The sequence below is a fragment of the Gobio gobio genome (assembly GCF_949357685.1).
Source record: "Gobio gobio genome assembly, chromosome: 11".
In the NCBI taxonomy this organism is placed as follows: domain Eukaryota; kingdom Metazoa; phylum Chordata; class Actinopteri; order Cypriniformes; family Gobionidae; genus Gobio; species Gobio gobio.
In genome coordinates this window covers 6,944,059-6,959,520 of record NC_137104.1, presented here as the reverse complement: position 1 = coordinate 6,959,520, position 15,462 = coordinate 6,944,059, and the positions used below count along the sequence as shown (strand labels likewise).

Genomic DNA, 15,462 nt, shown 5'->3' with positions numbered 1-15,462 from the left:
TCCAAACCGATTTTTTCCGGGTTGCGTCCGTTGCTGGAGCGGCTGAGACGGATGCGCTGTTATTGCACCGTACAAGAGCATTGAGAAGAGTCTGCTTGCATATGGCACGAGAGCGGCCTCTAGAGGCCAAATAAAAACTCACTGACGCCTCGTGTATCAGCTCATTATCAGATGTTTAAAACGTGACAGCGAAATGGTATGAGAACACTACAGTACTTGTTTCCAAATCATTATAAAGGAATTAATTTCTTGACTAGATGCTGCATTAACAGGTAAAGAACAGCAGTGTATGTTTGTCAACGAGGCTGAGAGGATGCTAACATTAGCAGTACCTCAAGCAGTTAAATCAATGCTAAAAACACACGCAAGTCCGACCCTAATGTTGAATATATAAAATGAGTGATGTGAGAAGACTGTATCGCCATGCTGCCGACAGAAATATAAATAAAGCAGAAGCGCATTCGTTTTATATTAAAAAGCAGACTGTTTGGATTTGTATGAAATGGTAACACTACAATAAGATTCCATTTGTAACATTAACTAAGGTTAATAAATGCTGTGGAAGTATTGTTCTTTGTTAGTATGTTAATTTCAACATTAAATTGTTTGAATTTTTATCTGTTAACCTTGTTTAATGCACTAAACTAACATGAATGATCAAGGTACAATTGTATTGCTCAATAATACATGCTGTAAAAATGTATGCATAATGCATATAGTTCATGTAAGCTAACACATCCTCGATGCATAGGGACTTGCTTAGCGTTACCTATGAAATGTACATGCATGGTTATAGGTAAAGAAACAAATTTGATCTGTAATATTTTAATGTTTAAATTATTTTCTGAAGAATTTCTGTTAGAACTTCTCATTTTAATATTCATATTTATGTTTTTAATTTAGCACATTTTCATGGATCAGTACTGTTTTTTTATTTCTTGTTATAAAGTTCAGAACTGTTTTACTTATGTTTTTTTTATCCAGTATCCATTTTAAAAACTATCGGTCGATTAATTGGTTATCGGCAAGTGCGGTCCAACCTAGTTATCGGTTTTCGGTAAAATCCACTATCGGTCGACCTCTAATCTTGACCAAAAATGTATGTGCCTCTTAATGGAAATAATGTTACTTTCATTGGAAATTATTCTTCATGCTCCCTCCCTAACCATTCTTTCACAATGCCTGATGAATCTTGACATTGTCATCTTGAAATATGCCCATGATGTGTCTTCCTACATGGTTGTTTAAGAAATGAAAAGCTACACACTCCATCAATTAGGGTTCGAAGAACTGTTGCAAACATATAACATGCTGATAATCACTGCAATAATGATCCAAGAATCGGATCCTTTTTTTTGCCCAGGCGGTGTTTGTCACCCTAGAAATGTACCTTTTCTCGTCAGGAAAATGTGTTCCAGTGGAAATTCCTCCATAGTTTCGACTCTTGGCTTTCCCCAGTGTTTAAAAGTAATTCTGTGCCTATGATATCAGATGCACATTTGAATGAGAATGAAATGACTCAATTTGACAGACCAGCTCGGCTTGATTAACTAGAACAACAACCTCTGCTTTCCCCACTGAGCAACAAGTGTGTGTGTGCGATGGCGTAATGAGCGCTGACTATCACACTGATGGATTGAATTGACCTCATTCCTGCCCAGACCATGCGTGTCGTCTTTTCTACTGCCCTTTATTTTCATGGGTCAGGGATTTTATTTGGTTTGTCCTTACTAGAATCTGTATCAAATTTACTGTGCTGTTCAAATCCGTAGATTTCTTTAAGCTGGTTTTGATTTGATCATTTCTTGCAATATTTATTACCTTCTCAGCCTGCTTTGAGATACACAGGTGTGGTAATGTATGCCAACTGTATGCGCTTTAAGAGCAAGGCAATCCCAGATGCCTTAGGGGTTAATAGTGTTTTGTTTTGTTCTTGTGTTACAGTCTCTGGTGGAATGAGCGTAGCGTGTGTGTTGAAGAGGAAAGCTGTGCTCTGGCAGGATTCGTTCAGCCCCCACCTGAGACTGCCTCCCCCTGACAGGCCATTACCCAGCATGCCTGTGGTGCTGAGTGCCGCGGGCCACACCCCCCAACCTGGCCCTTCTCCTCAGGCCCCTCCCCCTACGCAGGGAGCAGGGCGCTCTCAAGATGACGCCATGGTTGATTACTTCTTCCAGCGGCAACATGGAGACCAGCCCGGCTACAACAATTGCAAACACCGCTGGCCGACTGGTGACAACATTCATGGGGACAACCAGGTGAGAGGACCTATTTATACCCTCATACAAAGTCTTGATTATGTTTTTGGAACCGGTTTGGTTCTAGAACAGGTTTTCATGCTTCAATGATCAAAAAAACATTATTGTTCACTTATTTGACATTGTTGCAGCTCCTCTCGTCCCAGTCTGTCAGTAACGCTCTGCTTGGTGTCTCTATGAAGCCCCTCCTTCTGAAAAGCTGTTCTGATTGGTCAGCTGGACCAGTGTGTTGTGATTGGTCAACCGCTTTCAGTGTGTTTAGGAAATGTCCCACCCCTTACCATAACAGTGGGTTTCAACACCCTAACTATCAGGCTTCACCCATATATATAAAATATGCCTCATTAGCTGCTGTATGTAAGCTGTCCATCATATTGGAACGGTCAAAGCTGGTCCATAAACATTTGAGAGCAAGTTGACTGAGCATCTGTAAACGTAGTTAGTCGCATGTATGAATATCTATATCTGCAATAGATTTCAGCAGATGATTTTACTAAACTAACACAATACAACAAGATGAAGGTGTCAGCTAACATGACATTAAAAAGTAACCTGAGTTAGTGCCTATAAAAAAATAAACCAACACATTCTCACCTGTGAAAGCTTATCCCATTTCTTTCTGGAATTTAAATCTCCGCGGTTTAACAACCAGAAGCTGCGCAATGTTGTGGCATCATTTATTCTTACTTTGAGTGATGACAAACACTGCGCACTAGGGCTGGGTAAAAAATATATCGATTTCTCGATTTTAATCGATTCTCACTTTTACAAAACAATATTGATTCTTAAATCCCGAGAATCAATCAGTCTATTTTTTTTACGAAATTCTAGGGCTGGGAAAAAAATCGATTTGATTTAAAAATCGAGTTGGTAGGTCAAATCGATTCATATTTTCCAAAAATCGATTTTTTTTTTATTTTTTTCCTCCCCCTCTGCAGTATAGCGCAATACATACATTTTGCATTTGCCAAATGTTCCTTCAGGGTTTCCGTAGCACACTCAACGGGCGGCGCAGCCCTCTGCCCCTCCCCTCTCTCGAGGGCAGCGCATGCACTAGAGCCCGACCGATAAAGGATTTTTAAGGCCGATACCGATACAAATATTTGGTCACTTAAAAATCCGATATTCCGATATATCAGCCGATATATATAAAAAATAAAAAAATAAAATAACAGAAACGCGTAAAAAAACACAAACAGATTTCCCTTATACATCAGTTATTTGTAGTTATTCATGATCCCTCAGCCTCTCTAAAATAATATGATAATGCAGTTTAAAAATAAACTTGTTTGTTTTATTGTTACAACAGAACAGAGGAACATAAAATATATTAAAGTTCTGATAAATAAAATGTATAAAAATACAAACTTAAGATATGAAACTTAAAGTCGTTTGGACGAAAACACAATAGGCTAACAAAAACAAAAAATCTAAGTTACCAGTATTAATAGATGTGGTAAGCTTTATAAATATAACTTTTAGCAAGACTGGAAAAAAAAATATTCAGTTAAGTTCTAGAAGTTCTGATAAATAACAACAACAGCAAAACATAAACTATATACAGTATAAATATGAGCCACCTTATAATTACAATGTCAACTTGCTTATCCCTTTACATGCACTTTTAATTCTATCCATCAAGCTACCACAAACCATTTTCAATCATCATTTTCTGCCTGCCTTCTAAAATCTACTAACGTTACTGATGATGACTCGTGTAATCCATTATTTGACTCGTTAATGCGGCGTCTGAACGAAGTCACGCACTTTCGTTCACTCTTCACGAGCCTAACTTACGATTTACAATGCAGAGACTGGAACTACAAATATACTAGTTATAAATACAGCAATCATTACTTTATTTAGGCAGAATAAGTTTGTTGTGATTTCCAAGGCGCATTAATGTTAGCGGTCTCCCACTGATAGCCATGGCATTAGCTAGCTTTGTGGTTAGCGTCTATGATAAGTTATAATTTAGAAATATGTATACTTTTTCAAAATAACGGGCAGGGGAGAGATGATACGTCTCATGATGTCAAACTGTCAGACTATTAAAGAAATACATTTTATTCAGTCACATTCCGAGGTAAAATAAGTCAGTCAACTGTAACCTAGCGTAATTACCAGCTCTCTTGGCTTACATGTAACAGCAAAACTGGACTTGGCAGTTACAAATTGTGTCATGTTATTTGAGTTAAGAGAACTGATGGGGATGTTCTTTTAACTGTTATTCAATTCAAGCAATGTATGTCTTGTTGCCAACTTACATGCATTTCGCGGATGATCTGTGTTGTGAATGCAGCGCTCAGAGCGCTGAAGCTCAGCATGACTCTGCTGGATCAGCTGGTGGTGTTGCCAGCCGGCACGTTGTAGAGCGCCCTCTGGTGGACAAACTATGAAACTCCAACACTCAATGTGTTTGAGAGGTGTTTCGTCCGGTTTTTTTTATTTTTAAAAAAATATTCATTTATCGGCCATCATAAATGCCGATACCGATAGTTTGGAAAAAGCCTAATATCGGCCGATAATATCGGCCCGCCGATATATCGGTCGGGCTCTAGCATGCACACACAAACAATATGGCAGAAACAGCCGGCGAAAGAGAGCAGCTCCTTCCAAAAAAATGTTCTTCGACTTTAGTCGTGTGGAATTGGTTTGGATTTACGGCATCTGATGAGGAACAGACAACACCTCGATGCAAACTATGTTTTAAGGCTGTTGTTGCTTGCAGCAGTACGACAAATCTGTTTCAGCATTTAAAGCGAAGACATGCGGCTGAGTGGGAGAAGTGTTGCCTTCTTCGAAAAGAAAACCACTCTAGTGGCGTTAGTGCTAGCACCCCGTTTGCAAAGCAAACAACTCTTCAACAACCGAGCTTGCCTCAAGCCTGCTGTTGTTGATAGGCTCATTTTCCTTGTAAAGAATGTTTAAAATGCAATTACATTTTTTATGGCGAATGGTGTTACTGTTTACATGTTCAATTAACTAAGAGTTACCTCAGGATTTTTTGTTGTTTATTAGCTCAACCCAAATACAGTATAAATAATTTGGATGTTTAACAATCTTTGTTGCACACTGCACAGTGACTTTTCAGTTAGATAAAGGGTTTGCCGTTGCAATTTTATATTGATGCACTTTAATTAAATATATATTTTTAAAATATATGTACAGTTTGCAATTATTTTGTTTTAAATGGGGGGCGGGTGAAAAAAATCGAATCGTAAATCGAGTTTTTTATAAAAAAAATCGCAGATTTTTTTAGGGGGGAAAATCGCCCAGCCCTACGAAATTCAAAAACATAAATACCGTTGGCGCTGTGGCATGAGATCGCTCTGCCGAAGCTCAGCTCAAGAGAACCAGCAGCGCGGAGCAAACATGAACGGATCTTCTCTTCCGCCTTAATACCAGTAACAGGGTGAAATAAACACGAATGAGCTTCTGAAAGTGTGTTAAAAGATACAGGACAACTTACCGAAATCCGTATCATGTCACATAGAATCGCTCAATCAGTGTTTCAACTGCAGAAAGATGTAAACAATGTCAGGTAACGTCACAGTTACCTCAGAAAAATCATATCCAGTGTCCATAAACTCGTTAGTCAGCTAGAAAAATTAACTAATTTTTATAATTATATGCACCACATTACATAGGATATTGATTGTCAATGTTCTTCAATATTTAATAAATCTGGCAAGTTTTTATGACAGCCACCCTTTAAATGTTTATATTTCAAAAAAACTAATTGGAGTAGAATTATGATTATGTAATTGTAAAGTTAATATTATAACTTTATTATTATATAAAAAAAAACATAATTTGGTGTCATTTAAGTGTTTGTATACAAATCAGTTAATTTTTACCTTCAATATAAGTAGGCTAATGTAGTATCAACTGACTCCCATAGTTTACAACATAAGTTCAGAAATTAATTTTCCTTGAAAATGTTCCCTGTATTATACTTGATACATATCCAAAATAATCAATATCGAAAATAATCGAATCGAATTGTGAAATTTGAGTGACTTGCAGACCTTTTTCTTGCGCAAACAGAAACATTACACACTAAAGAAAGTTGAACATGCAAAAAAGCATAATAGGTCCTCTTTAGTTGTATAACTTGTATAAAATCTTATAATAACTGTGTAACTTTTCACACAGGTACGATCAATGGATGAGCTTAACCATGACTTCCAGGCACTTGCGCTGGAGGGCCGAGCCATGGGAGAGGTGAGAGTCTTTACCTTTCTCATCTTCTTTTTGATACTTCATTTTGCATTCTTGTTATGTATTAATATTTCTGTCTGATGTTCCCGCTCTGCAGCAGCTCCTAACTGGGAAGAAGTTCTGGGAAACTGATGATTCAGGGAAAGATGGACCAAAAGGGATCTTTCTGGACCAGTGGAGAGACAGTGCTTGGGGAACCTCTGGTATGTGTGTGCAGATGGCATGGTTGTATTTTACATCAAATGTAGTATTCTTGTCTCTAATGCCTCTTTTTTGTTCTGTAGATCACTCCGTGTCCCAGCCAATCATGGTGCAGCGCCGGCCAGGTCAGGGCTTCCATGCCGTCGGAGAGGCGGGATCTGTGCTGTCGCCACGCTCTGAGAGCGGGGGATTAGGCGTGTCCATGGTGGAGTACGTTCTTAGCTCCTCCCCTGCTGAGAAAATGGACTCATGTTTGCGCAAAGGAGCATTTGTGAGTCTTGATTTATTCATCTTTTGTCATCAGAACATTCTTAGTAGTTTTTATTAAAGATTCCGTCTAAGAAATAATTCACACAAAGCTGAAAATGCATTATTTGCTGCCCTCGTGTTATTCCCAAGTCATGTTTTGGAAGGACATGAGGGCGAATAAATAAAGACAGAATTTTTGGATGAACTGTTCCTTTACCTCCTGAAGTCATTCTCACTTCAATCCTTTCTATTTCTCTTAGGGTCCAAGAGACTCAGAGGCTGATGACCCTGAGAAAAGGGTGGAACAAAAACCCAAAACAACATTTGACCCAGAGCGGAAGGAACTGAAAGAGACTGAGCCAGATGTTTTGGATAACCCCAATGGACTGCCCAATCAGAATGGACTTGATGTGGACGTTAAGGATTTTAGGTATACACCATCAAAAGAGTATAATAAACAAACACCTCTTTTTTTTTTTTTAATTTAAGAAATCTGTTTTTATTAGGGCTGTCCAAAGATTAATCGCATCCAAAATAAAAGTTTGTGTTTACATAATATATTTGTGTGTGTACTCTGTTAATTATTATTTATATATAAATACACACACAAGCATGTATATATTTAAGAAAAAAATATTATTTCTATATATAAAACATTTATATTTATATATATATATATTCTATAAATGTATATACATGCAAATATTTCTTAAATATATACATTAATGTGTGTGTATTTATATATAAATAATAATTAACAGAGTACACACATATATTTTGTAAACACAAACTTTTATTTTGGATGCGATTAATCTTTTGACAGCCCTAGTTTTTATACAGCAAGAATGCATTAAATTGATCAAATGTGGCAGTAAATGAATGATTTCTGAAGGATCATGTGACACTGAAGACTGCTGCTGATAATTCAGCTTTGATCACAGGAATAAATTACATTTTAAAACGTATTAAAGTAGAAAAAATATTATGAATATTTCTCAAATCCATTAAAAATGAAACTATTTTGATCAAATAAATACAGGTTTGGTTGAGCATTAGAGACTCCTTTCAAAAATATTAAATCTTACCAACCCCAAACTTTGAAAAGGTAATGTTTATCCTCCCTAGGTTTTCTAAGTGTGGCTTTCCATATGTACACTTTCAGTATTTCTACAACATATTGAATTCAAACCTCTCTTTTGTTTCTTCCCCAGTCGTACTCCTGGGAACTGCCCTCCGACTGGTCCAGAGGTGGATTTGGGTGGACCAGAACTGGTTGGAGGTGCAGGGCCAAAACCAGCAGAGGAGTTCTCAAATGTCGAAACCCAAAATGTGACCCTGGACCCCATGGAATCTGTTTCTATGGAGACTTTGCAGTTTGATTACACAGGAGGCCAGCTGCCTCTCGACTCCACAGCTGCTACCGTCAGCCTGTTCGACTACAACTCCCCTCAACAGGTGAATATCTGATGCTGCTAGCACTTTCAACACTCAAGACTGTAATTAGAATAGAATAATAATGATACTGTGAGCTTGTGTGTATTTATAAATATTTGTGTTGAGATAATTGCTTGCAAAGGCCACACGTGTGAAGGCTAACTTTGAAAAACCTTTGTTTGAAGTAATGTTCAGCCTTTTTAGAAGGTATAATTATTAGTCACATTTGCATGTGCTTCTGAAGCCTTTGCATATCTGACTGTAGACAAAAGCAAATGTTTAATGTCTGATGAAAGCTTCATGTGTTGCAGCTGTTCCAGAGGCCCAGCGCTCTGGCGGTGCAGCAGCTCACAGCAGCCCAGCAGCAGCAGTACGCGCTCGCCGCAGCTCAACAGCAACACATCGGTGAGTTTGACCCTAGTCGTGAGTGTCCAGATGACTTAGAGGTGCAGTGCACAATTTCTGAGAAGCGCTGTTGATGATTGAAATCGACCCTACACAAAAGAAACACACCCCTCCTTTAAACCTACACTATGTGATATTTTCCCCCATCTAGTGGTGAAAAGATACATGACCATCCAGAGAATATTAGTTTCTGTTCCTCTCAATTCCGATTTCGTTTTAACTCTTACGGTGGCCGATTTAGTCCAAGATTAACATGGCTTCCAGTTCGACCTCGTCCACATTCGGCACGGTGCCATCGAGTGTTAAAACGCGAAAGGCAAAGCTTGAATTTACGGGTATGTCCCTCTTTGGCTAATGTACTTTCAAGATGGAGGGGCAACATGGCGACCGGCATTCAAACCCTTACCCGTATGTATTTTCCATGGCATATTATAAACTTACGAGAATACCTTATTACTTGAAAGAAGTAAATATACATTAATGAGCACATATATTTTTGAAAGAATTAAGTGTTTTTAGCTAAGAATAAACTAAAAAAGTTAATTGCTCCGCCCCCAAAATGACAAACACGCTTTGCACCTCAGGCTACAACTAACAGCTGGTGCATCAGTCAGCAAGTATGGATGAACCAGCTGTGATTTTAAAAACAACAAAACATCCTGGTTCTGTGAAACATAGCAAAACCGATGTTACTTGTGTATCGAGTTGATGCAAAGCAACCTCTGCATCTGTTTTCAGGTGCTGGAAAGCTTTTCCAGTATTAATGCGGGTACTAACTAAATTAACCATACAAACTAAATTACTGATCTAAAGTCACTGTATGATAATTTAAATGAACTGATGACATAACCGTTTTCTCCAGAATGGCTAGACGGCTGAATAAAATTATGCTGCATTATTTTCCTTTTTTACACTGTAAAGCTGCTTTGAAACAATCTGGATTGTTAAAAGCGCTATATAAATAAGGTTGACTTGACTACTAACTCTTGCCTGACCCACCAATTTACTCAGCCAGGACTATGTACAAACACATTTTTCTTCAGCACACACACACACACACACACACACACACACACACACACACACACACACACACAGAACAGACATCTAGCAAATTGTTTGTTTGGGTGTTAATCTCAATTTTCTCGTTTCTCAGAAATCGCTTACTGCACCTTTTAATGCACACAAGTTTCAGGTGATTTACTAAATTTGGCTTCCTCTTGTTTGTGCATTAGGTTTGGCCCAAGCTGCATTCGTGCCGAATCCGTACATCATTAGCACTGCTCCACCCGGGACTGATCCGTACGCCGCCGGCCTCGCGGCTGCCGCCACTTTAGGTAAGAGAGCACGCTTACAATTTGAAATGGATATGCATTATGTATAGTTGCTTTCAACATATCTCTGTTTTAATGATTAATATTCAACAATACAATAGCATCTGTACAGTCAGATCAATTATATGGGGACTCAACTGAGCTGGACGATGAACTGATTTATAGATGAAATTAACTAATTTAATAATTGATGATGCAGCATTTTCCTGTTATCACTGTAATGCTGCTTTGAAACGATCTGTATTGTATAAAGCACTATATAAATTAAGTTGACTTGGCTTAAAGTATAAAATGTTATGTAAATATAAAGTACGTTAATGAGTCCAGTAATTTAATGGATAATGAACAGTCGGCATCACTTTGCAGTTCTGATCACCCTATCAGGGTTTATTTTGTGATTTTAATGAAAGCTGATTACATTATTCTATTTAAGTGCTGCTACTTCCCAAATAAATAAATACAGACATATTAGAACCTAGAAAACAATCCGCCTAGCAACATGAAAAACACTAACATTATTAATTTATATTCTATAATTGACTAACTAGAAATAATTTTTCTAGAGAGCTGTTTAGGGTCTGTAAAAATGTCGTTTTTTTTGTCTTGTGCTCACCAAGGCTGCATTTATTTGATTGAAAAATACAGTAATATTGTCAAATTACAATTTAAAATAACTAATATTGTCAAATTATAAGAATTTAAAAGAACGGTTTCCCATTTTAAAATGCAATTTATTCCTGTGATCAAAGCGGAATGTCACATGATCCTTCAGAAATCATTCTAATGTGATGAAGAAACATTTCTTATCCATGTTGACAGCTTTTGTGCTGATCAATGTAATGCATCTTTGATGAATAAAGGTATTAATTTCTTTAAAGGAATCATACTGACCCCAAAACCTTTGAATGCACATTTAAATGCATACTCTCCATCTTCAATATGCAAATATACAAATGCATGTGGCATAATGAAAGTGTCAATGTGCGTCAGGTTACTTTGTACTTGAACGATGACAGTAAAGACTTCATTTGCTAAAGGTGCTCTGCTAAGCAGCCTCGGTCTGGAGTGGATAAGAAGTGTTGCTCGTGATGGCTGAGAGTTTGGACGGCGTCCTCCAGAGGCTTGAGATTTAGCTCGAGGATTGAGGCAGTCTGCTTGATTTAAGCCACGCGCACAAACACACACACCTGCTTTGATGCTACTGAAGCAGAGTACAAAGGCAGAGGAAATGGCTGCCGTCTCTTGAGTCCCGTGTACATCAAAGCCCCTGAGACTGCTCTGAAAACAGTGTGGTTTGGCCCTTCATCTGAGTGATGACGTGCGTGTCTGTCTTTCAGGTCCAGCGGTAATGCCCCCTCAGTACTATGGTGTGACTCCATGGGGTGTGTATCCTGCCAACCTATTCCAGCAGCAGGCCGCCAACCCCTCCAACTCGGCCAATCAGCAGTCGGCGGCACAGAATCAACAGAACCAACAGCAGGTAAGAGTTTAGCCAATCAGAGCTGCACGAATCTGGATAAATTGAGAATCACAATTTAAAATGGAAATCACGATTCTCCCATGATTCAGAACAGGACAACTAAGCAAAATAGCATGCAATTTGTTAATTGCTGCAAATATTCAATTAAATTTAATCAAATTTGATCACTACCGTACATCAGTGTTTGTTTTTGAAAGTCGCAGCATACATTCAACTCATTTTGTTTGCCCCAGGTGATGCGTGCAGGTGGAAACCAACGACCTCTGACTCCCAGTCAAGGACAGCAGGGTCAGCAGACAGAGCAGCTTGTAGCAGCAGCAGCTGTGAATTCTGCCTTGGCTTTTGGACAGGGTCTGGCAGCAGGCGTACCTGGTAAAGCACACTTGATATGTCTTTTAAAGGGGTGTTCACACTGACAGTGATTTTCAAGACAATAGCCACGTTTACATGAGCACTTTTTTGTCATTCCGATTAAAATCATTCCGATTGAAAGATTCTGTGGACTGTTTACATGAGACGTTATCTAAACCGATCTGGTGTTTATATGTGCTGACTTTCAGTCAGAATCATTTTGTGACATGCCCACACAGTTTGTCTGCCGCCTCAGATTTGTAACGTTAGAGTGGATCAATAGTTCTGTGTTGGTAATTTTTTTATTTTTCTGTGGGCGGACATGCAGTAGTTTAACCTAATTTATGTCCTATACAATGGCTATTTCAACAGCTGTGAATGATGAATGCGGAATCAAAATTAATTAAATTCATTTATTTTGAAAAACACAAAATTAACAATAAAATGCACCCAAATTATTAATAAAAACATAGGATGTACGGTGAAACATGAATTAAATAGCATTCAAGACCTGTTCAGCATCATTAACAGTTACTAAACATAGATATTTCAGATGATTAAGGAAAGATACCATAATCACAAAGGTATAAATATTAACAAAAGTAATTAAAGTAGACTGTGGGTAATGTTACTTAACCAATTTGAAGCAGTTGTTGAACTTTTTTTTAAATCTAACTTACGAGAAACCGAGAAATATCGACACGTCCTCTCCAGCAGCTTGAATGTTCCCCGTTGAAATGGCAGCTCTCAACGGCCACCAGGACTTATAACGTACAGTTTTAAAAAAGCTATTTATTATTTGTCGTAAAGTGTAAGAATCACCTCAGAAAAATAAATTATTCTGTCAGGCGCAGTTGAAGCCTAGGACAAACGCTGTCAAGATGTTGTAGCCAGGCTATGTCTGTGTCATTATTCCAACATCATGTTCATAACATGTTACGAAATAAAAAGTTTAATACCTCAGAAAAATGAACTTTCCTCTCTTGTCAACATTAACCTGGTGTGAGCGCGGCGCGCGCTCTTCAGTTGTGGAGGCGCGCGCTGTATAAAGAAATCCGATCAGATCGTTTACATGGTGGAATTTTTCGTTTGATCGGTTCATGAAAAGGTTTATCCCACCCCTCTCAAACCGATTATAATTTCATTCGGTTTGGCCATTTTTATTCCGATTGAGGTGTTTATATGGAGTATTTTCATTCGGATTGGACTTTTAAACCGATTACAGTGCTCCATGTAAACGCACCTAATGCGACTAGAATCTGTTCCTTTTTAAAGAAAGTTGCGATTGCCAGTGTAACAAAGTTGAGTAACCTTATGCAAATGTGCAATACCAGGATCCTGATAATCATAAAAATTCCCTGATATTTCTGGGTTTTCTATTTTTTGGAAAAATGTATTTAGCAAGGATGCATTTAAATTGATCAAAATTGACAGTAAATTAATTTATAATGTTCCAAAAGATTTCTTTTGCAAATAAATGCTGTTCTTTTGAACTGTATATTCCTCTAAGAATCCTGAAAAATGCACAAGTTTCCCCCCCAAAAAACTAAATTGCATCACAAATGTTTTAAATAGTGATATGAAATGTTTCTTGTGCTGCAAATCGGCATATTAGAATGATTTCTGAAGGATCATGTGACACTGAAGACTGGAGTAATGGTTGCTCAAATAAATGCAGCCTTGCTGAACACAAACTTCTTTCAAAAACATAAATCAGCCCCAAACGTTTGAATGGAAGTAAAGTAAAAAGATCTAAGATCGCATTAGCTAAACATTGCTAAAATCCATAAACTAATCACTAATGACTGGGAAAAGTCATGGGGTTTCATTGGTCAAAAGTGTGGGAAGCCTGGACTGTCAGTTGAAATTGGACTGGAATAGGCCTGTCGTCAATAAATAAATTAATCGCACGAAAAAAAAAAAAGAGCTATATATATAATTTTTTTTAATACATTTTTTTCGGCCATGATAATTTCCATTTGCTTGCTTGTTTGTTTTCCTCGTCTCTCTCGCTCTCGCCTTTAAGTCATTCACCTGGAACTCGTGCTTCTTCAGTTGCGGAGCCGCGCGCAAAGTTACAAAATGTGACGTGCACACCGCCAAGCGAAATGGGGTTTCGCGCACTACCGCCCGCTCCGCGTTGATGTCATTTTTGCCGCTCGTGCGGACGCGTCGTGTTTAAACAAGGCTTAAAGCTACACTGAAGTTGGCAGTTTGATAAATTCAAGTTAATTCTTCAGGTTAATCTTTGTGTGCTAAAAAGGCACATACGTTCCTGTAGAGATAGCATTACATATTCTCCTTTTTTTGCCAAATAAATGAAAAGCATGTCATCAATGTCTTCTCTCTTGCTGTATCAAAATCTCATCTAGCTTTCCTCAGAGATGGTCCCAATAATGTGCTTAAAGTCAAGTCAAATTCAGTTTGTACATGATTACATGATATAACAATTTTTTAAAACTGTATCCTACATTGTGGATAATTAAGCAAAATCTATGCTGAAGTAAATTTCTGGAGTGTTAACGATTAAAAGAAATGACAACAACAACAAGAACCGAAAACCGTGACCCTAAAACCGTGATGCGAACCGTGGGTTTTGTGAACCGTGCCACCCCTAATATGCACTTAAAACACAATCATCCATTGCAGTTTTCATCCATTTTATTTATTGTTTTTGGTATTTATTCAAGTGCATTTTTTGTTAACAGACTGAGAGTCCATTGCTTTTATTAATTTTGGTTGTTTTGTTCATTTATTGTGGATATTTAAAATGTTTTCCATTTTCAGTGTTAAATAGTCTTTAGAAATAAAAGTTTATTGATCTTTGAAAAGGTGTACCTGCATTATTATGCCATTATCATTATTTTAGATGAAAATGCTCTCAGAACGACAACATTATCGCTTATTGCAATAATTTCTTGGCCAATTTAGCTAAATTTGTTATCGTGACAGGCCTAGACTGGAAACCAGTGCCGGTCCTCCCTATACGCAAACTACGCAAGGTAGAACCACCAGGGGGCCCCCTTGCTCAAATATATTTAAGAAGATTAATTATATTTATTTAATAACTGCTTTGGACTCAGACATCATGCATTGTGGCACGAACGAAGTATGTATTTTTGCATCATTTTAAATTCTTTATTTAGCTTTGACAAACCAATAAAGTAGGTGTTCGGTAGTTGTTCTTTTGACAGGGGTCCCTTCACAATGTTTTGCTTGGGGCCCTCAGAAGTGTGGAACAGTTTTGTTGGGACACCTACTATCAACAAACTTGTCGGTCTTCTGCAGTTGAATCGCTGTTAGTGTGAACAGATCAAACTCTCACGGTTAGAAAAATGTCTGATGAAGATGTATCTGTGGTTTTCCAGGTTATCCTGTGTTGGCTCCAGCTGCGTATTATGACCAGACAGGTGCACTTGTGGTGAATACAGGTGCTCGTGGTGGCCCAGTTCGACTTATGGCCCCTGCGTCTGTTATCATCAGCCCGTCCGCAGCAGGTACATGTTTGAAAATGACACCTCAAGGT

The 15,462-nt window shown here is 38.0% G+C and overlaps 1 protein-coding gene across 2 annotated transcripts in view; it reads left to right on the top strand.

The window, feature by feature from the left end:
• pum1 (pumilio RNA-binding family member 1) overlaps window positions 1–15,462 on the top strand; it is a 43,286-nt gene that overhangs the window by 11,890 nt on the left and 15,934 nt on the right. The window contains exons 2-12 of one of the 2 annotated variants that reach the window (XM_079829218.1): window positions 1,945–2,258; window positions 6,417–6,485; window positions 6,580–6,685; window positions 6,767–6,954; window positions 7,193–7,362; window positions 8,144–8,387; window positions 8,678–8,771; window positions 10,007–10,108; window positions 11,443–11,585; window positions 11,819–11,957; window positions 15,305–15,433. In XM_079829218.1, the coding sequence (XP_079685344.1) occupies window positions 1,956–2,258; window positions 6,417–6,485; window positions 6,580–6,685; window positions 6,767–6,954; window positions 7,193–7,362; window positions 8,144–8,387; window positions 8,678–8,771; window positions 10,007–10,108; window positions 11,443–11,585; window positions 11,819–11,957; window positions 15,305–15,433 (1,687 nt within the window). In that variant the 5' untranslated portion in view covers window positions 1,945–1,955. Of the gene's footprint in view, window positions 1–1,944; window positions 2,259–6,416; window positions 6,486–6,579; window positions 6,686–6,766; window positions 6,955–7,192; window positions 7,363–8,143; window positions 8,388–8,662; window positions 8,772–10,006; window positions 10,109–11,442; window positions 11,586–11,818; window positions 11,958–15,304; window positions 15,434–15,462 lie in introns of both variants that reach the window. The other variant, XM_079829217.1, reaches the window with a different exon arrangement.